Source organism: Ranitomeya variabilis, chromosome 3 (genome assembly GCF_051348905.1).
Source record: "Ranitomeya variabilis isolate aRanVar5 chromosome 3, aRanVar5.hap1, whole genome shotgun sequence".
Classification (NCBI taxonomy): domain Eukaryota; kingdom Metazoa; phylum Chordata; class Amphibia; order Anura; family Dendrobatidae; genus Ranitomeya; species Ranitomeya variabilis.
Genome location: NC_135234.1, coordinates 493,660,139 through 493,681,555, shown reverse-complemented (window position 1 = coordinate 493,681,555; position 21,417 = coordinate 493,660,139). Strand labels below are relative to the sequence as shown.

Genomic DNA, 21,417 nt, shown 5'->3' with positions numbered 1-21,417 from the left:
TAGAAAATGCATGTCACTTTTTTGTCTTCAAAGTCTTTTCAGGAAATGAAAAACTCTCTAGTCAAAACTTAAAAAACTTGGCGCTTATGAATACCTCAAAGAAAAAAAAGCCCATTGTAAACATAGCCTTATATTGTCTGTGTTGCTAGCTACATTTAGGCAATAATGTGCAGGTGCTTCTCACAAAATTAGAATATCGTCAAAAAGTTTATTTCAGTTCTTCAATACAAAAAGTGAAACTCATATATTATAGAGTCATTTACGAACAGAGTAATCTATTTCAAGTGTTTATTTCTGTTAATTTTGATGATTATGGCTTACAGTCAATAAAAACCCAACAGTCATTATCTCAGTAAATTAGAGTAAATAACAAAAAACCACCTGCAGAGGCTTCATAAGCTTTTTAAAAGGTCACTTAGTCTGTTTCAGTAGGCTCCACAATCATGGGGAAGACTGCTGACTTGACAGATGTCCAGAAGGCAGTCATTGACACACTCCATAAGGAGGGTAAGCCACAAAAGGTCATTGCTAAAGAAGCTGGCTGTTTAGAGTGCTGTGTCCAAGCATATTAATGGAAAGTTGAGTGGAAGAAAAAAGTGGTAGAAAAAGGTGCACAAGCAAGCGGGATAACCACAGCCTTGAAAGGATTGTTAAGAAAAGACAATTAAAAAATTTGAGGGAGATTCGCAAGGAGTGGACTGCTGCTGGAGTCATTGCTTCAAGAGCCACCACACACAGATGTATCCAGGACATGAGCTACAAGTGTGACATTCCTTGTGTCAAGCCACTCATGACGAATAGACAATGCCAGAAGCATCTTAACTGTGCCAAGGAGAAAAAGAACTGGACTGTTGCTTAGTTGTCCAAGGTGTTGTTTTTAGTTGAAAGTAAATTTTGCACTTCATTTGGAAATCAAGTTCCTAGAGTCTGGAGGAAGAGTGGAGAGGCACACAATCCAAGCTGCTTGAGGTCTAGTGTGAAGTTTCCACAATCAATATTTGAGTAGCCATGTCATCTGCTGGTTTAGGTCCACTGTGTTTTATCAAGACCAAAGTCAGCGTGGAAGTCTAGCAGGAAATTTTAGAGCACTTCATGCTTCCCTCTGCCGACAAACTTTTTGGAGATGGAAATTTCATTCTCCAGTAGGATTTGGCACCTGTCCACACTGCCAAAAGTTCTAATACCTGGTTTAAAAACAACAGTTTTACTGTGCTTGATTGGCCAGCAAACTCATCTGACCTTAACCTCATAGTGAATCTATGGGGTATTGTCAAGAGGAAGAGAGAGACACCAGACCCAACAATGCAGACGAGCTGAAGGCTGCTATCAAAGCAACCTGGGCTTCCATAACACCTCAGCAGTGCCACAGGCTGATTGCCTCCATACCACGCCGCATTGATGCAGTAATTGATGCAAAAGGAGCCCCGACCAAGTATTGAGTGCATTACAGAACGTACTTTTCAGTAGGCCAACATTTTCTATTTTAAAATCATTTTTCAAGCTGGTGTTATAAAGTATTCTAATGTACCGAGATAATGACTTATGGGTTTTCATTGGCTGTAAGCCATAATCATCAACAGAAATAAACACTTGAAATAGATCACTCTGTAATGACTCTATATAATATGAGATTTACTTTTTGTATTGAAGAACTGAAATAAATGTACATTTTGATGATATTCTTATTTTGTGAAAAGCACCTGTATAAGGCCACATTCACACGTTCAGTATTTGGTCAGTATTTTGCATCAGTATTTGTCAGGGTGGATTGATTTAAATCACGCCGATTTAAATCATGATTTAAATCACGATTTAAATCAAAAGATTTTTTTCTATTTAAATCAGATCGATTTAAATCATGATTTTAATCATGATTTAAATCACTGATTTAAATCAAAAGGTTTTTTTTAATATAAATCACGATTAAAATGAGAAGTGAGAGCAGTGCGCATGTGCGCCCATAGTTACACGGACGAAACTAGGGGCAACGATCTAACGCCAGGGTGAGGGGGGGACCCCAAAGTAAGTAAAAATCTTTTTTGTTTTACTATATGGCAATAGGTAGGTGTTTAAAAGCAGCATGTCTTAATTGTATAAACTATTAATAGCCTCCACATTTTGTTCATACTGCCTCTTTAAATTCCACACTTCTAGCTTGGTTTCACTTTTGGTTTAGTTTCTTTTTCCATTCAGTTGACATGCCCAAACTTGTTGGATAGTCAGCATCCTACAGAAACCTCTGGAAGAGCATGGCATTGTGAATGTTACACATATACAGCCTTTATTCTACTGAGTTAAACAACTCAGCTTTATCTCATGATGGAAGAACCTTTGGATGGTAAAATATTTTCCTCAAAAAGCAGTTTATTGAAAAAAATCCGGTTTAAATCAAAAAAATCCGATTTAAATCAAAAAAATCCGATTTTTTTGATTTTTTTTGAAAAAACATTGATTTTTATCCACCCTGGTATTTGTAAGCCGAAATCTGGAGTGGGTGAAAAATACAGAAGTGGTGACGTGTTGTTATACTTTTCCTCTGATTGTTTTTCTCCTGGTTTTGGCTTACAAATACTGAATTTAAAAAAATCCCAAATACTCAACATGTGCACGTGGCCTAAGGGTGACTTCTTGCGTTTTCTGTCCACTAAGGCAAGTAGCAGATTTGCTCTTTCGCATTTTGAAATTCGGTATTTTGTTAATCCTCTTTAGGTACTGAAGCTTCCTGCTTTCTTCCTTGACTTTCTTTTCTTGGCTTCTGTTGACTGCTGACTTTTTTTTTTTTTCTTACGCTTATCACACCTGTACAATGTTTAGAAGTGTCACATCGCTTGAAATATTAAATCCTTAACCAAGTCCGTTTCTTTGCTGGTATGTTCAGGAAAATTATATCCTCCCTCTTGTAAGCCAGAAGTGCAGCAATACAATAAGATTAGATAAGGTTTCTCCAAGGACTTCTGACAGCTGAAAGTAGGACTTGTTCTTTTTCTTCTTAAGTGCTTTATGTCTGCTTAATGCTTCACTTTTGGAATTTGCTGACTGCATTGTTTCAATTGCTTTATTTCCCTTGCTGTGATTATTTACAAGAGTGCTCGCTGGAACATGTTTGACTACTCGGGAAAGTATGTTTTCTGTAAATCTGCTGTATTCTTACGCCCTCACTTTAGAAAACTATAGCTGAAAATGTCTGTTTTAGGTTGAATTCTTGGATTGTAGAAAAACAAACTGCTTCTACTTTGTACAATGAAGAGTTCTCCATCTTTCTAATAGTCCTTTGCAGTTTATTTCTTTGCCATATTTTAAGCCATCTGTTCCATGACAGTAAATGGAAATAGCCGAAAAAGCCAAATGGACTTCAGGTTTGTAAACACATAGGATTTTAAGAGGCCAAAATGACTAGTTGTCCAGTGGAAACTGCTTCAGTGGAGACTTTAAGCTCAGAATGACTGGTGAAACCAAGTACAGGCGCTCGGTGCACCCTTGGCATGGTCAAACTTTTAGGTCCAACTTCTTGCCTACTGTTTTCCCTCTATCTCTGCTCCACCCTTCCCTGATTGATAGCTCTGGATTCATAGAGCCAGAGAAGGGTGGAAATAAATAGAAAACAAGTAGATGCGAAGGTGTAGGTAAATGTCTGGCTACACCAAGGGTGCACCATCACACGTACTTGATTTGAACAGTCATTCTGTGCTGAAAAAATCCATTTTATGAAACATGCCTGTTTTTGAAGGACTTTTTAGTTTCATGAACTGGTTTTTGAAAATGTTTTTTTCCTGAAGCCTTTTTTGCAGCCTTTTGATTGGATAGTGCCTAGTTTGGATCAAATTCCACTTCAAACAAGTGACAGGCACTTTCTTATTTTCCACCCAAGCACTCAAAAGACTGAGAGTGTGCATAACAAAGAAAACTAACATTGAAATGAAAATAAATAGTCTTTCATACATTTATTAGGCAATTTTTTGGGCTTCTTTTTTTAAGCAGACCCCCTTAAAAAAAAAAAATCTAAAATTCTGTGTGCACATACCCTAGTTTGCTTCATGTGTATCTAATCCTCTGCGAGTAGAGTAAAATCGATTGTGTGACGGACCCAAATCTATTTGTTGAGTATTTCCTCCCTACAAAAAAAAGCATATCAGCAGCTGGCCTGATGCGACATCAAATGAACTTTTAAAATATGGCACACAAAAAAACAGAAGTTTTCAATTTTTTTATATCATCTATTTAATGGAAAAAAGTAATAGATCATGAAAAACTAAAAAAATCTATTGACATTTTGTATTGTTGTATTGCATGATGAACAACAAAAAGATCAAATCGCAAAATTGATGTTTATGGATTGTGTACCATTCTCCCAGAAAAAGTTAATAAAGCGTAATCAATAAACTACATGGTCAGCAAAATGGTGGTCTTCAAATACAAACGTCAAGCCCCTGTTACAATCACAGAGAATTTTTTTTTTTTTAAAGTTATGAGACAAAGATTAAAAAAATTCAATGTAGTAAATTCCAAAAAATTGGTTTTGGAGGGGTAAGGGGTTAAAGTTGTATGCAAATCGAAATAAAGCTCTTTTGGCCCCTACTGATGGGTCTCTCATATTTTATGTTCTGCAATGCTGTTTTATATAAATTGCATGCATTTTTAAGTATCTCCGGGGAGACTTGCTTTAGAAAGCCTGAATTTCCAAGTGCTTTTTAATTACTGCCATGAAATAGTGTTCTCAATTTTCTAACAAAATCAAAAGGCCATAAAGTGTAACACCGTAGTTGTGATTAATATTGCTAATGAAGCTAAAAGATGCCTGAACTTTCTCCATATGCAGGTGATGATTCATTTGACAGTTCGCCTCCTTCACAACCCCCGCCACCACCCCCGGCACGTGCCTGCATCTCAGAACCACCAAAATCCACCGCACCAGGAAGCCGACCGAACTCTGCCTCCGACTTGTTTCTTCTTCCTATGGGTACGATCTTAAGTATAAGTAAATGAGGGGTGGAAGAAAGCTGATTATATTGAGGACTATTACCATTATTTTCCATTTGATGTATTTTATTGATTCCTATCTGGAATGTCAGATACCATCATGCATTAAATTGAAAAACATTAAGATTTGCATTAAATCTCCACCACTTACAGGCACTTGCCACAAGCCGACACACTAAAGAGGCCATTATTCTCTGCATTTGTGAATTTCTGATGGCCATTTAGGGAAAGTAAGCAGAAAATTGATTTGTCTGTGGGTCACATAAGCAACATAAGAGACCATTGGAGTGGCACAAATGAAGAACTCTGTTGGCAAAGAGTTCACAGAAGAGAGATTTAAAATACGTGGGAGTTGTTTACTTGGGAGTAGCTAGGACTTAAGAGTTAATCCCATACGGTTTAATGAATGTCAATGATATTCCTACTGTAAATAAGCGCAGTCTGTCTGCCGTCTAACTTGTATAGTAGAGATCACAGCTGACGAGCAAAGAAGGGAGATTTCAACTAGAATTGAATTCTAATCGAATTTTATAGCAATCCATATTCTTTAGGACATGGAAGCTTTGAAATTTGCTCCGTAAATTTAGCAAAATGGTGTTGAACAGTAGAGAGCCGGCAAAAGGTTTTTGTTTTTTTTAAATACTTCTCATTTCTTCACATGGTAAGAAAGTTTTGACTTAACATGAAGATGTGTCCAGTGTTTGAGGGGACGGTAGCGGTTAGAAAGGGAGGACCTACGGGGGGCAGTGAGCAGCGGGAGTGGCTGTAGAGCTGAGCATTGAGATACTAGTTGGGTTTTTTCTCTGTCTTACGTTTATTATGCTGTGGGCCATCTCCAAGCCCCAGATCATAACAAAGGACATTCAATCCACAGAGAATAAATACTCTGTGAATTGAATGTCTCAGTAAAATGCACTCAATTTGGCAAATTCAAATTTTGTCCGATCTGCTCATCTGTACTCAGGAATAAAGTTTATGGCCATACAGTAATTTTCTTTAGATGATTTCATTCAATGTCTGAGGGTTTTTTAGTGTGTTGGATCAAATATCCATCCATTATTGGTCCGTGTGTCTGTTTTAACCATAGGTTTGGCATCAGTTTCCTTGTATTCAAAAAATAAAACAAAAACATCTTCTACCCAATAAACAGTATAAAAAGCTAAGGACACACGGATGACATCCAAGAAGTATCATTTTTTATTTTTTCCAGGACCCATAAACTTGTATTGCCTAGTTTGATCCAAGACTCTAATTAAAAATGCACACATCACATCACAGGGTTTTTTTTTGTAGACACATGGCCTGCAAAAAACAGTCATTTAAACAGAATGGGTATGCATTTTTTCCATGAAAAACCGCAAAATATGACCGTCTGAGAGAGAGTCAATCCCGACTAATAAAGGAATGACTTTTATTTTTGAGTCCGTTGTGTTAAATAAAGGTTTAGCTGTGCTGAATACTTGTAATTCTAGTCCAAGAGTCTGAGAGGGGTCTGCATTTACCTGGAGGGGGATTGTAAGCATTAGAATCATTTTGATATTTGCTAGACTAAACATGGATCTGTGCCCCCGGCATGAATGCTATAATAAAAAAGCCATTTCCTGGGAGATAAGTCATCATTCTGTGTAGAACTTGCCGCATTGAAGGAATCCTGTTCAAAGTGCAGATATTCAGATCAGGAAACCTGTAGAACGCCATCAGTGGTCACAGGGGAGTTGTGGGTTCACAGCTCTGATATTCTTGGATCGGTAGAGCTGATATTTTCCTTTATATTTCTATCAGATTTATTACCACTGACTTGGCCAGACCTTTTTAAATAAACCGTATTTATTGGAAGGAGGAAAGTTTTATGTGACTTTCAATGAATCCCCAATCATTTGAATGATCTTTACTTGCTGACAGTGAATGAAATCATTACAGGTTTCCGGACTCCGGATAAAAACTATCAGTCTGGTGTTCAGAACAGGAGATCTTTTCTCCAAGACTGAATTAATTGTAACTAAGGCTCTGTTCACGTGTCCAGTTGTCTTCTGTTGTAACAGATCCAGTGTTAAGAAAAAGAAAAAACAACTGGATCTCTTACTAATGAAGCAAAAACAGTTTGTTTTATGTTTTGCATTTGTTTTTGTTTTTCTTTTTTGTAATAGATCTGTTTTTACTAGAGATCTCTCTGAACACCTCTGGTGTTTTAGGCTTGTGCAATGATAAAAAAAAATGGATTTGTTAATGGACGACTTAACAGATGATATCCATTATGATCCCCATTTAATTGAATTAATCCTGTACTGGAACATTTAATTTCTGCCTATGCCATCCTAAAATTGATCCATAATACAGATATAATTACTAGATGTGAATGTAGCTGGGTCAGGACCTCGTCATGAATGTCTCCTTTCACTCAAAGCAAAGTTTTTAAAAAATCGTGGAACTGAAACCCAGATTGTGTGTTATATAACTTTTCATTGGACTGTGCCTTAAAAGTGACCAATGCAGGGTAAATGTAAAAAAAGAAGCCAACCATGTACTGCTTTAAGGGGCCAGGTCTTCCAGAGCAGTAGGCTCTTGTAAATAGTTCTGCAATCTGGCTCTTTGGAGTGAGCCCCTCTTTGACGTCTATATGCCATGTTATTTTTTCAGACTATAGAACACACCTTACTATAAACCACATCCCAGGTTCAAACCGCAAAAAGATAGGAAAAAAATATACTTTACTAATTAAAATTTCCCTTGATGTGTGAAGACGTGGGGAATTCAGTATCACTAATTTTAATGCTCTAGGCTGGAATAGGGAGGAAGTAGTTCAGTTAAAGGGGTTGTCCAGGTTTATCATGAAAGTCTGCAGTCTCGTAAATCCTCACAGCGCTCATTGCACGCAATGTGAGGATTCTCAAGTGTGCAGCCACATAGAGTTAATGCAGACTTTCCGAAAAAATAGTATAACCCTGTTAATGTGCATGCTGTAAAGCTATATACAGTATGTGTATACTACACATGCTTCAGAGAAACATTATGTACACATACACAGCACTACTAAATACACTGTACATGGACACTCTGATCATCTCTCCCTCTGTGTGTGTGTGTGTGTGTGTGTGTGTGTGTGTGTGTGTGTATATATATATATATATATATATATATATATATATACAGTCATATGAAAAAGTTTGGGCACCCCTATTAATCTTAAGCTTAATGTTTTATAAAAATGTTTTTTTTGCAACAGCTATTTCAGTTTCATATATCTAATAACTGTTGGACACAGTAATGTTTCTGCCTTGAAATGAGGTTTATTGTACTAACAGAAAATGTGCAATCTGCATTCAAACAAAATTTGACAGGTGCATAAGTATGGGCACCCTTATCATTTTCTTGTTTTAAATACTCCTACCTACTTTTTACTGACTTACTAAAGCACTTTTTTTGGTTTTGTATCCTCATTGAGCTTTGAGCTTCATAGCCAGGTCTATGCAATCATGAGAAAAGCTACTTAAAGTGGCCACTTGCAAGTTGTTCTCCTGTTTGAATCTCCTCTGAAGAGTGGCATCATGGGCTCCTCAAAACAACTGTCAAATGATCTGAAAACAAAGATTATTCAACATAGTTGTTCAGGGGAAGGATACAAAAAGCTGTCTAAGAGATTTAACCTGTCAATTTCCACTGTGAGGAACATAGTAAGGAAATGGAAGAACACAAGTACAGTTCTTGTTAAGGCCAGAAGTGGCAGGCAAAGAAAGACATCAGAAAGGCAGAGAATAAGAATGGTGAGATCAGTCAAGGACAATCCTCAGGCCACCTCCAGAGAGCTGCAGCATCAACTTGCTGCAGATGGTGTCACTGTGCATCGGTCAACTATACAACACACTTTGCACAAGGAGAAGCTGTATGGGAGAGTGATGCGAAAGAAGCCGTTTCTGCAAGCACGCCACAAACAGAGTCGGCTGAGGTATGCAAAAGCACATTTGGAGAAGCCAATTTCTTTTTGGAAGAAGGTCCTGTGGACTCATGAAACCAAGATTGAGTTGTTTGGTAATACAAAAAGGTGTTATGCATGGCGGCAAAAAAACACAGTGCGTTGAATAGTTGACCGATGCACAGTGACACCATCTGCAGCAAGTTGATGCTGCAGCTCTCTGGAGGTGGTCTGAGGATTGTCCTTGACTGATCTCACCATTCTTCTTCTCTGCCTTTCTGATGTTTTTCTTGGCCTGACACTTCTGGCCTTAACAAGAACTGTACCTGTGTTCTTCCATTTCCTTACTATGTTCCTCACAGTGGAAATTGACAGGTTAAATCTCTGAGACAGCTTTTTGTATCCTTCCCCTGAACAACTATGTTGAATAATCTTTGTTTTCAGATCATTTGACAGTTGTTTTGAGGAGCCCATGATGCCACTCTTCGGAGGAGATTCAAACAGGAGAACAACTTGCAAGTGGCCACTTTAAGTAGCTTTTCTCATGATTGCATACTCCTGGCTATGAAGTTCAAAGCTCAATGAGGTTACAAAACCCAAAAATGTGCTTTAGTAAGTCAGTAAAAAGTAGGTAGGAGTATTTAAAACAAGAAAATGATAAGGGTGCCCATACTTATGCACCTGTCAAATTTTGTTTGAATGCAGATTGCACATTTTCTGTTAGTACAATAAACCTCATTTCAAGGCAGAAACATTACTGTGTCCAACAGTTATTAGATACATGAAACTGAAATAGCTGTTGCAAAAAAAACCATTTTTATAAAACATTAAGCTTAAGATTAATAGGGGTGCCCAAACTTTTTCATATGACTGTATATATATATATATATATATATATATTTTCTCCAATATTTGATACATTGTCGATTTTGCACGTTTTCCACCTTCAAAGAATGGAGAGATCTGTAATTTTTATTCAAGATACACTTTAATTGTGAGAGACAGAATGTAAAAATAAAACACAGAAAATCACATTGTATGATTTTTTTTAAATAATTGAATTGCATTTTATTGCATGAAATAAGTATTTGATCACCTACCAGCAAGAATTCTGGCTCGCACAGACCTGTTAGTTTTTCTTTAAGAATTACCTGTATTAATTATCTCGTTAAATTGCCATATCACTAATATTGCATCCTTGCCCATAGTGGACCAGGTAGCAGTCACCAGGACACAAGAACAGAGCCCCAACGTGCGTTTCGCATTTAGTGTTTACAGTTTCCTTGGGGGGGATACTGATAAAGGACCTTTCAGATTCTTTTATCATCCAGGACCTGCGATCACGTGATCCGAATTGACCAATCACAGCCTAGTTTGCTGGCGCATGTGCACCATGCCATGCTTACTGACCACACTGCCCACTGCCATCAAGGTGGACTGTACATAGCCGGGAAACAGGAACGCATTACCAAGGTTCCAGGGCATGCACAGACTCCATGCTGAAGCCAGGATCAGTGCGGGGGCACGGAGTAGTGCCGCACACAGCAGGAGCTCTCACATCAGAGGATTACAGACATTGTAAGTATATCTAACCCATTCTGATAATATGTACAGTACATAAAGCCATAGAACAATAAAATATTCACAATAAAAGCAGACTGGCATAAAAGTTACAGAATATTGCTACACAACAGTTAGCTGATTGAACAAACATGTTGACGTCCATATATTCCAATTGTTCAGTATCATTGGTTACATCAAAACCATAAACAGCATAGACTGGACTTCTTCAACAAACTGTTAAACGAAAAAAAACAATTGACAAAAAGAATACATTAGAAAATATTGAAGTAAACTGAAACCCATAAAAAAATACCACAAAGGTTGCATATTAAAGGAAAGAGGTAAAGCTCACAGCTTTATTTAGACCACAGTTTCCAGTTCTACAATCCACTTTGTCTTCTTCGGAGCAAGAAGATTGCTGATGTTGCCTTCACGTATACCATCGTGAATCATATTGATGCCACTGGGTACCATGAAAGTTTTGAGATTACTGTTATGGTACATTTTAAAATGATTTGGCACAGTCTTTAATAATGTCATGTCGACTACGTCCTTGCTGAACCAATGTCTCTCGTATTCTCTCTAACCCTCACTCTTAGTTCCCTAGATGTGTGTCCCACATATATTTTGCAACAGCCACAAGTTGCATAGTAAATCTCGTTGGAACTATCGCAGGAGATATACTTGTTCATTTTGTATTGACGATTGCCGGAGGCATTTGGGAACATGGTGCTGTGAGAGACATTGGTGCCGGCCAGATATTGGCCACGCGGAATGCATCAACTAACAGGTCCCTTGGATCCAAAGGGATTAGATTTCGGTGTAATGAAGCAGCTTTTAAGCCAGAATTTCACACAGACTTTTGCAGCATCTTGGCATCATTAATGGGAGATTAGAGATGGTTCATTGGGTAACAATGACCACTGCCTTTGGAATGGATCTCGTAGTTTCCCAATTCTGGTTAAAAGTGGAGATGTCCCTGATGATCCTCCCTTTTAGTTGTAGAACGCAGTAATTGACTAAGGGGGGTCGACCTAGCTCTTCTATATGCACATTTGTCGCATCTTTTACTATAACCCCTCTCCACAAATCTAGCTGTGAGATCCTTTGCTTGATTTTCAAATTTGCTGTCAGATAAGCATATCCGCTTTATTCTGAGGAATTTTCAATCTGTAACAGCCCTTACCATGGAGTAATTATGTGCTTTTGTTTTTGGCATGTAATAATGCATTTACGGATGTTGTTTTCCTGTAAACATCTATCTGCAGATAATGATGTTCATCCAATTCAATAGTAATATCCAGAAAGTCTATTTTATTAGTAATGTAATTAAAAGTCAATTTAATATTAAGAGTTGTCATTAAGTTGATCAATGAATTGCTCCAGTTCAGTCACAGTACCCTGCCATATTGTCGATAAGTCATCAATATACCTTAAACAGCACTGCACATGATCAGCAGCCTGTGCCACTTCACCACCAAACAAACCATCCCAGTACCCCAGGAAGAGGTTTACGTATGAGAGCACACAGGCCGTGCCGCAGTGCCGCATTTCTGTATATAAAAAATATCTTTAAAAAAAGAATTGTGTTAGGATGAACTGGAGCAATTCATGGACCCAGTCACTCACATGGCTGTCCCAGTTGGAAATCCGCGGAAAGAAGCGGACAGCATTTAGGCTATGTGCACACGTTGCGGATTCGTGTGCGGATTTTTCCGCACCGTTTTTGCAAAATCCGCAGGTAAAACGCACTGCGTTTTACCTGCAGATTTAGCACGGTTTTCCTGCGGTGTTTGTGTGGATTCCACCTGCGGTTTTACACCTGCAGATTCCTATTGAGGAGCAGGTGTAAACCGCTGCGGAATCCGCACAAAGAATTGACATGCTGCGGAATAAACAATGCTACGTTTCCGCGCTGTATTTTCCGCAGCATGTGCACTGCGGATTTGGTTTTCCATTTGGTTTACATGATACTCTAAACTCATGGACACCTGCTGCCAATCCGCTGCGGATCCACAGCCAAATCCGCTACGTGTGCACATAGCCTAAGACCATCTTCATGGCTTATGCAAGTATAGAGAGATTCTATGTCGCCGGTGACCAACAACATGTCCAACTCCACAAAGATCCTATGCCGTTTACAGTTTTGATGTAACCAAAGATATTGAACAAGATGAAAATTTATGAACATCAACATATTTGATCAATCAGCCAACTGTTGTACCGTAATGTTCTGTAACTTTTATGCCAGTCTGTTTTTAATGTGATTGTTATTGTTCTATGGCTTTATGTACTGTATATATTATCAGGATGGGTTTGGTGGTTAAACGTTCTTGCATCCACACTGTAGATGATATACTTTCCATGTTTGTCACCCTCTGATATGACAGCTTCTGGTGTGTGGCGCGCTGCTCCATGCCCTCGCATCCTGCAGATAGGTCATCAATTATAAAGGAGTGGACAACCTCTTTAATGATTAGCTGAAAATTTTACTGCACTGAAGAAACCATTCTAAGATGTCTTGATAATTACATTGCTTTTGAAGTCTATTAATCTTACCTACTTAAACCTTTGTTGACAAAATTCTTTTTTTGGCAATTTATTTAGAAGCACCTTTACCACCTACACGTAGAGCACCAAATGATGTCAAGCTAAATCGACTTTCCCAAGAATATGATCAGCTGCCATCATGCTCAGGTAACGTATAGGTGCATTATGAGTACATTGAATATATACCGTATTTTTCAGATTATAAGACGCACTTTTTCCCAAAAAAATTTGGGGGTGCGTCTTATATTGCAGATATACCTTACCGGCCGTGGTGGAGCAGGGTCCAAGGGTCGCGGCTGGAGGAGGAAAGAGTGGAGCGTTGCTGCAGGCCCCAAGGAGTGTTTGGATGTGCGGGGGACCTCTGCGGGTGGTGTCCGGTGCTGCGGGGAGCTCTGCGGTGGACTCCACAGAAAACCATGGAACTGCGGGGGCTCTGGCCTTTCGCAAAATGTTGTAGAGCCCCCACAGCACTGGACACCACCCGCAGCAATGGACACCCGCAGCGGTGCGCTGCACATCCGAACACTCCCTCATCGTGGCCTGCAGCAACGCTTCACCCTTGCCTTCTCCAGCAGCGACCCTGGTTTCACCACAGCCACCACCCCGGTAAGCAATAAGACGCATGGATTATAAGAAGCACCACCACTTTATTAAAAAAAGGTTTTTTTTACTATTTTTCTCCTCAAAATTTGGAGGGTGTCTTATAAACCAGAGCGTCTTATAAACCGAAAAATATGGTAAGTTTTCCTGGATGTGGCATTTCTACTATTAAAAGGAGTGGGAGCAGGAACAACGTTTACCACAGGATATCTACAGGACAGATAATGGTCCCTGAGACCATTTCTAATGGCCACAACACTGGGCTAATGTCCCATGTTTAATTGGAGCTGTGGTTAAAGGGGTTGTCCTGTCCACATCGATAAGTTTGCAGTCACTCTGTGTGACTGCAGACTTATGAATTCCCCAAGTACACGCACTGTTCACTGCAGGGATTCGCCAGTTTCTGATTCAGGACCGGAGGGTATGTATGAGTTAAACATACCCCCAGCCAGGGGCCATGCCCTTTAATCTGCCATGCCCATTTGATGGCCACATCACTAGACGAGGCACAGCCTTGCTCAATACAAGCCATGAGTATGTATAACTCATACAATACAGTACAGACCAAAAGTTTGGACACACCTTCTCATTTAAAGATTTTTCTGTATTTTCATGACTATTCTACATTCACACTGAAGGCATCAAAACTATGAATTAACACATGTGGAATTATATTCTTTAAAAAGTGTGAAACAACTGAAATTATGTCTTGTATTCTAGGTTCTTCAAAGTAGCCACCTTTTGCTTTGATGACTGCTTTGCACACTCTTGGCATTCTCTTGATGAGCTTCAAGAGGTAGTCACCGGGAATGGATTTCACTTCACAGGTGTGCCCTGTCAGGTTTAATAAGTGGGATTTCTTGCCTTATAAATGGGGTTGGGACCATCAGTTGTGTTCTGCAGAAGTCTGGTGGTTACACAGCTGATAGTCCTACTGAATAGACATTTGTATTATGGCAAGAAAAAAGCAGCTAAGAAAAACGAGTGGCCATCATTACTTTAAGAAATGAAGGTCATTCAGTCCTAAAAATTGGGAAAACATTGAAAGTGTCCCCAAGTGCAGTGGCAAAAACCATCAAGCGCTACAAAGAAACTGGCTCATGAGGACCGGTCCAGGAAAGGAAGACCAAGAGTCACCTCTGCTTCTGAGTATAAGCTTATCAGAGTTACCAGCCTCAGATATCCCAGGTCAACAGCAGCTCAGATTAGAGACCAGGTCAATGCCACACAGAGTTCTAGCAGCAGACACATCTCTACAACAACCATTTAGAGGAGACTTAGTGCAGCAGGCCTTCATGGTAAAATAGCTGCTAAAGAACCCACTGCTAAGGACAGGCAACAAGCAGAAGAGACTTGTTTGGGCTAAAGGACACAAGGAATGGACATTAGACCAGTTGAAATCTGTGCTTTGGTCTGATAAGTCCAAATTTGAGATCTTTGGTTCCAACCACCGTGTCTTTGTGCGACGCAGAAAAGGTGAACGGATGGACTCTACATGCCTGGTTCCCACTGTGAAGCATGGAGGAGGTGTGATGGTGTGGGGGTGCTTTGCTGGTGACACTGTTGGGGATTTATTCAAAATTGAAGGCATACTGAACCAGCATGGCTACCACAGCATCTTGCAGCGGAATCCTATTCCATCCGGTTTGCGCTTAGTTGGACCATCATTTATTTTTCAACAGGACAATGACCCCAAACACACCTCCAGGCTGTGTAAGGGCTATTTGACCAAGAAGGAGAGTGATGGGGTGCTACGCCAGATGACCTGGCCTGCACAGTCACCAGACCTGCACCCAATCAAGATGGTTTGGGGTGAGCTGGGCCGCAGAGTGAAGGCAAAAGGGCCAACAAATGCTAAGCATCTCTGGGAACTCCTTCAAGATTGTTGGAAGACCATTCCCGGTGACTACCTCTTGAAGCTCATCAAGAGAATGCCAAGAGTGTGCAAAGCAGACATCAAAGCAAAAGGTGGCTACTTTGAAGAACCTAGAATGTAAGACATAATTTCAGTTGTTTCACGCTTTTTTGTTAAGTATATAATTCCACATGTGTTAATTCATAGTTTTGATGCCTTCAGTGTGAATGTACAATTTTCATAGTCATGAAAATTCAGAAAAATCTTTAAATGAGAAGGTTTGTCCAAACTTTTGGTCTGTACTGTACATATCCTCCCGAAACCTGCGTACCCCCGGAGTGCAGAGTGTGGTATTCATAAGTCTGCGGTCACACAGAGCGACTGCAGACCTATCGGTTTGGACCAGACCACCCCTTTAATGTATTCATTGTCTATGTTTCTGACTGTTATAGCTGAGCAATGTCCTCAACTACCTCTTGAGATTCTAAAAGACTTTCGTTACAGCAGTAGTGTGTTTGTTGGCTAACCCATTAACATTACATTAAGCCCAACTATATGCCAATCCGACCACCAAAAATATATTTTTGAGTTATTTTCTGCAATACAGAGTCAGATTATACAGAATGTATCTTATTCCTAAACAGTATGCTAATTCTGCTATATTTCTAACTTTGACCTCACCTTTTAATCATTGGAGTCAGTTTGTGCCTTAACGGGGTTCAGCTTTTGGAAATGTGGGATTTCTAAATGTGGAATTGTATTAAATAGAACAATCAAAAAAATACAATTGATCCCACTGAATGCATTATCCAACCATGTGCAAGGATAAATGAAGTTATGGCTGCTATAATGTGGAGAAACAGTCACAAAAAATGTAGTTCATCAGTAAGACCAAACTTTCCAGGTCATTGAGGCGTTAATTATTTTTTCCAAACCTGCATTGAATACATATTAAGCATATGTTATTGGGCTGAAAATGATGGATCTCATCTGAAAGGCGTAGATCTACATTGTTTTTGTGGATTTTGTACAATTTCTATGAAATTTTTTTTTTTTCTGCACATCGTAGAGCTGGAATTTCTCCTTGTTTGCTGAAAAGGAAGTCCTGGATTTCTGCGCAGACGTTAAATAACTTTAGTCCTTGCACAATATAGAACTCATGTTTCTATTGTCAATCTTCCGTCCTTCGGTGTGAGACTCCAGAGGCTTCCTTATATGAAAGTGTGTAACGTCATATTAATAGAGACTTCCACTACCTGCTAATTTGTTGCACATTTAACCCCTTAATGACCGCCAATACGTCTTTTAACTGACCTTAGATATAAGAGAATATTATCCCCATACAGGTGACAATCCAGCAGCTGTCAGCTGTTCACTATAGCTGACATCAGCCATGATCAGTGTTTGCACCGTCCAAATCTGTTTAACCCCTTAGATGCTGCTGTCAATAGCGACTAAATCATTATAAATGGTTAAAAGAGTGTGGGGGCTTCCTCTTTATCCAAATTGGTGTCCTCAGATGATGATTTTGTGGTCCTGATGTTTGCCATGGCAATTCACGACCAAATAGTGGCCTGAGGCTATGTGCACATGTTGAGTATTAGCCTTAGGAATTTCTGGTGCGGATTCTGCCTCTCCTGGCACAAAATGCAGCTGCGGATTTGTCGTGTTTTTTTGTGCGGTTCCGCAGTGTTTTTTTTGCGGATTTGCTGCGTTTTTTACCCCTTCGGATTTCTATAATGGAATTGGCACAAAAACGCTGCAGATCCGCAAAAAAGAATTGACATGCTACTTCTTTTAAACCGCAGTGTTTCTGCAGCGGATTTTCCGCAACGTGTGCACAGCAATGACGTGTGTCATTGATTTACATTGTACTGTAAATCAATTGCGGATCTGCAGCGTTTCTGCACCGCAAAAAACGCTGCGGTTTAAAAGAAGTAGCATGTCAATTCTTTTTTGCGGATCTGCAGCGTTTTTGTGCCAATTCCATTATAGAAATCCGAAGGGGTAAAAAACGCAGCAAATCCGCAATGTGTGCACATAGCCTTAGAGTCTGACGGCTGTAGTAATCTGTTTAGAAGTTAGGGGCATTTAGGTGGTAAAAATACATATTTTCATTCCTATCATACCACTTTGCATTAAGTCCTGAAAAGCATCTGAAGGGTTAATAAACTACCTGACTGCAGTTTTCAATATGTCAGGGGGTGCTGTTTTTAAAATGGTATCACTTTGGGGGGTTTCCCAATATATCGGACCCCTAAAATCACTTAAAACATGGATAGGTCCCTAAAAAAGTAAATTTTGTAAATTTCCTTGAAAAATGAAAAACTACTGCTACATTTTTAAAACTCCTAAAATGCTAACAAAATGAAAGAAAATGTTACAAATGGTGCTGATGTAAAGCAGACATGAGGGAAATGTTATTTATTAATGTTTTGCTGTGGTATGACTTTCTAGATTAAAGAGATAATCATTCAAAGTGTGAAAATTGCTAATTTTTTAACATTTTTCTCAAATTTCTGATATTTTTTATAAATAAACACAAAACATATCGACCTAAATTTACCATTATCATAAAGTATAATGTGTCACGAGAAAACTGTCTCAAAATCACTGAGATTTGTTGAAGCGTTCCAGAGTTAATACCACATAAAGTGACACTGGTCAGATTTCAAAAATTTGGCTCCGTCACTAAGGGGTTAAGTTTCTCGCTTTAAAATTAATTTTCTCAGTTCGCATCTACAAATTGTTCCTCAAAATACAGCCCTCATATTCCTATGTCAATGGAAAGATTAAAAAAAGTTACAGCTTCTTAAATGAGGACGTGTCGGCAGGATAGTTGACCTCCTACTAAAGGCTGGAGTGTAGACCCCTTTAATGCTTATTACATTCATACCTTGCTTTCAGTATTTTGTTGGGGCATTTCTGAGAGATCTATCCTTTACTTTTTAAATGAAAGTAGGTCGTGCACTGCATTTCCCCAGGTCTGCTGTGCTCAATCCCTTTTTCCTGCCCACTGCTGCCCTCTGGTCCACCTGCCCGGGATTCTGTCATTGCCCAGGTTTGTCTCATGATAGCTCACAACCTCGTAAGGAGCACAAGGAGTGACCTGTCAATCAAAGATCGGAGGTGAACAACGGGCAGAGAAAAGGGAAAGAACACAGCAGACCTGGAAGTGCAGTGCCTGCACTTCCAATTGAACCTACAAGGATTCCCAAAATTAGCTAACGAAATACTACAAGCAAGTTATGAATATATTAAGCCATAAAGCTGCTTTACACTCATGCTTTTAGTCATGGGTCAAATATTCTGTCCTGTTTAAGAAGGGGCGAAAAAAACAAATGTGCTAAATAAAAAATTTGCAAGGGGTTAAAGAGGAATCACAGGTCATAGGATGACATGCAGCCTCCTGGTTGCATAAAAGTGGTTACAATCGGGAATGCTGGTTCTTACAGTCCTACAGGCTACCATGGGACAGAAGGTACAAAATGGAAAGCAATTGGCAACTGGAAATGTGGTCCTGTTTTTTTCTCGGTCAAATTAATGAACGATTGAGTAGACAATTGCTTATTTTTCACATTTTTTGCCTCTTTTATAGACATTGTAATTATTTTTCAAATACTGCAGATAAGCGACAAAAATAATCTATGTCGACGTACAGGAAACAAACTTGTGATGAGAGATGTGCACACATCACAGAAAAATGATAATGCACTGATTGCTTTGGAAGCATTTCATTGAAATGACAAAGTTGTCTCCGTGGCCTTAGTTCCCCCTCCCGTAAGCATGTTTACTTTCTCTGTTCGCTTCATCGCTTCAGATAAATTTGTAAACAGCCTTAAAACACGAATTAAGAAATTATATCTCAAAAATAGTATGAAAACCCATTGGAGACGCGATTAGTGTTAAAACATAATTGGGATGTCTAAGATTTTTCAAAACTACTAAAAAAGCAGTAGATACAAAAAAAAAAATTAACCATTACTCACATTCAAAATCGCCACTAGTCCAATATTTTTTTAGCGAACTTTAAGTCAATATAAGGGAGCCCGCCATTCATGACCTTCATCTATTAGCCACCGCTTGGAGCAGTTGGGTGTCCGGCAAGTCCGTGCATTACACTAGCATTCCATTGATTCCAAAAAGTGCAGGCAGTCCCGTTATTATACAGTCATCTACAGATTGGTATTGTTACAATTCAATTACGTTATATCTTTTTGAAATACTAATTTCTTTTCTATTTCATGTGTTCTTCTACAGATTGTCCACAAGTACCAGCCAGACCACCCAAACCACTTCCCCGCAGGACGGCACCAGAGATTCACCACAGGAGACCATACAGCGCTGATTGTTCAACAGAGAATGTAGATGCAAAAATAGCCAAATTAATGGGCGAGGGCTACTCCTTTGAAGAAGTTAAAAGGGCTTTGGAAATCGCTCAAAATAACGTAGATGTGGCCCGCAGCATACTTAGGGAATTTGCATGCTGCCCTCCTCCCGTCTGCCCTCGATTGAACCTATAACAAAATGACAAAGCTTTTAAGACTTCACTATTGGAGCAAAGCGGAAGAATGAATTTTCATTTACCAATGTAATTTAAAACTGACATTCCAGCATATTTTTTCCCCCTACGAAACGTGACAATGCTTATAGACCGGAATCCAAGTTTACTTGGATATATGTCAGAATTAAAGATAAAAAAAGTCAATAATTGTTTTATTCGGAAAATATGGTATATACCATTCATGCATATAGGAAAACATTTCGTTATCTGAAATAACCTGTGAATTATATATATTTTTTCTCTCTTGTTTAGAGCTGGTAAATTTGTGTTTTTTTTTTGCTTTTTTTTAATAATGATGAATAATTTGTGTTGTAGACATTCAGCAGCACTTTCTGACCTCATTGCATTCTGGAAAATGCTTTTCATTCTCTTTATTTTATTATCCTTTTATACATTTTAATTTATCCAAAAATACTGCAAAAAAGTGGCCTTTACTACTGACATACTGAGAGTTATTTTGTATTAGGCTAAATTGCATTTGAATGTGTAATGAATCCAATTTTTGTGGAACAATTGCCTTTTCAGATGTATTTTGATATCATTGTATAGCATAAAATGTGTAAAATGCATACGAGCAAAAGCTTACAATAAAAATTAGGATCAACCTTTTGTACTCTGGTGCTTATATAAAAAAAAGCATCAAAGTACCAAATCATGTAATGTCATCTCTCCAGGGTGTTGGTGCTGAAGGGTGCATTATGAGAACCAATCAATTACAGTCTATAAATCTTTTGTAGAATTACAACAGACTGTTCCATTTTACACTTTTTCGGGCAATGCTATGTTTGACCGCTAGCGTCACAACTCAACTTTTGGACAATCATTCCAATGCTTTGGCTGCAACAAACTGATTTAATGTAATGATCTGTAAATGGTACTACTCTGCCATTTAATATATATGTGCTGGAATTCAACAGGCTCACGCCTTCCATACTTTGTAATGCTGCTTATGTAAACCTGGTCTGACATATGAAATCAATGTTTGCATTGCTGGTGTTTCTAAAGTGTTTTTATAAGCCATACTACTTGAACAGGTCAACCGAATGCAATAACGCACCAATGTAAAGTCTGCATGCAAATACAGGCTCGTTCCCGCTATATCATTGACTTTTGCAAAATTGGTTATTTGAAAAAAAAAGAGGTGCCAACACAATAAAAGAAGATCCTAACTCTATCTGTCACTTTTTTATATGGTCAGATTTGTGGTGTATTTTCTTATTTAAATGTACATGAATTATGTGGAGTAGTTACATAAGTAAAAAAAAACTTTTTGCCAATAGTTTAGAAATTACTTTGTGATCGTTATGGATCAAATTATCCTTTTATTTATAAATTCAGTTAGTGACCATTTTGTTAACTACTTGTTAACCTGTCGTATCCCAGGATTACATGTAACAT

The 21,417-nt window shown here is 38.7% G+C and overlaps 1 protein-coding gene across 1 annotated transcript in view; it reads left to right on the top strand.

The window, feature by feature from the left end:
* Positions 1-21,193, top strand: part of CBLB (Cbl proto-oncogene B) — a 232,258-nt gene extending 211,065 nt beyond the window's left edge. Inside the window, exons 15-17 of the mRNA XM_077296804.1 lie at positions 4,817-4,957; positions 13,058-13,147; positions 19,716-21,193. Of these exons, the coding sequence (XP_077152919.1) occupies positions 4,817-4,957; positions 13,058-13,147; positions 19,716-19,978 (494 nt within the window). The 3' untranslated portion in view covers positions 19,979-21,193. The remainder of the gene's footprint in view (positions 1-4,816; positions 4,958-13,057; positions 13,148-19,715) is intronic.
* Positions 21,194-21,417: the final 224 nt, after the last annotated feature.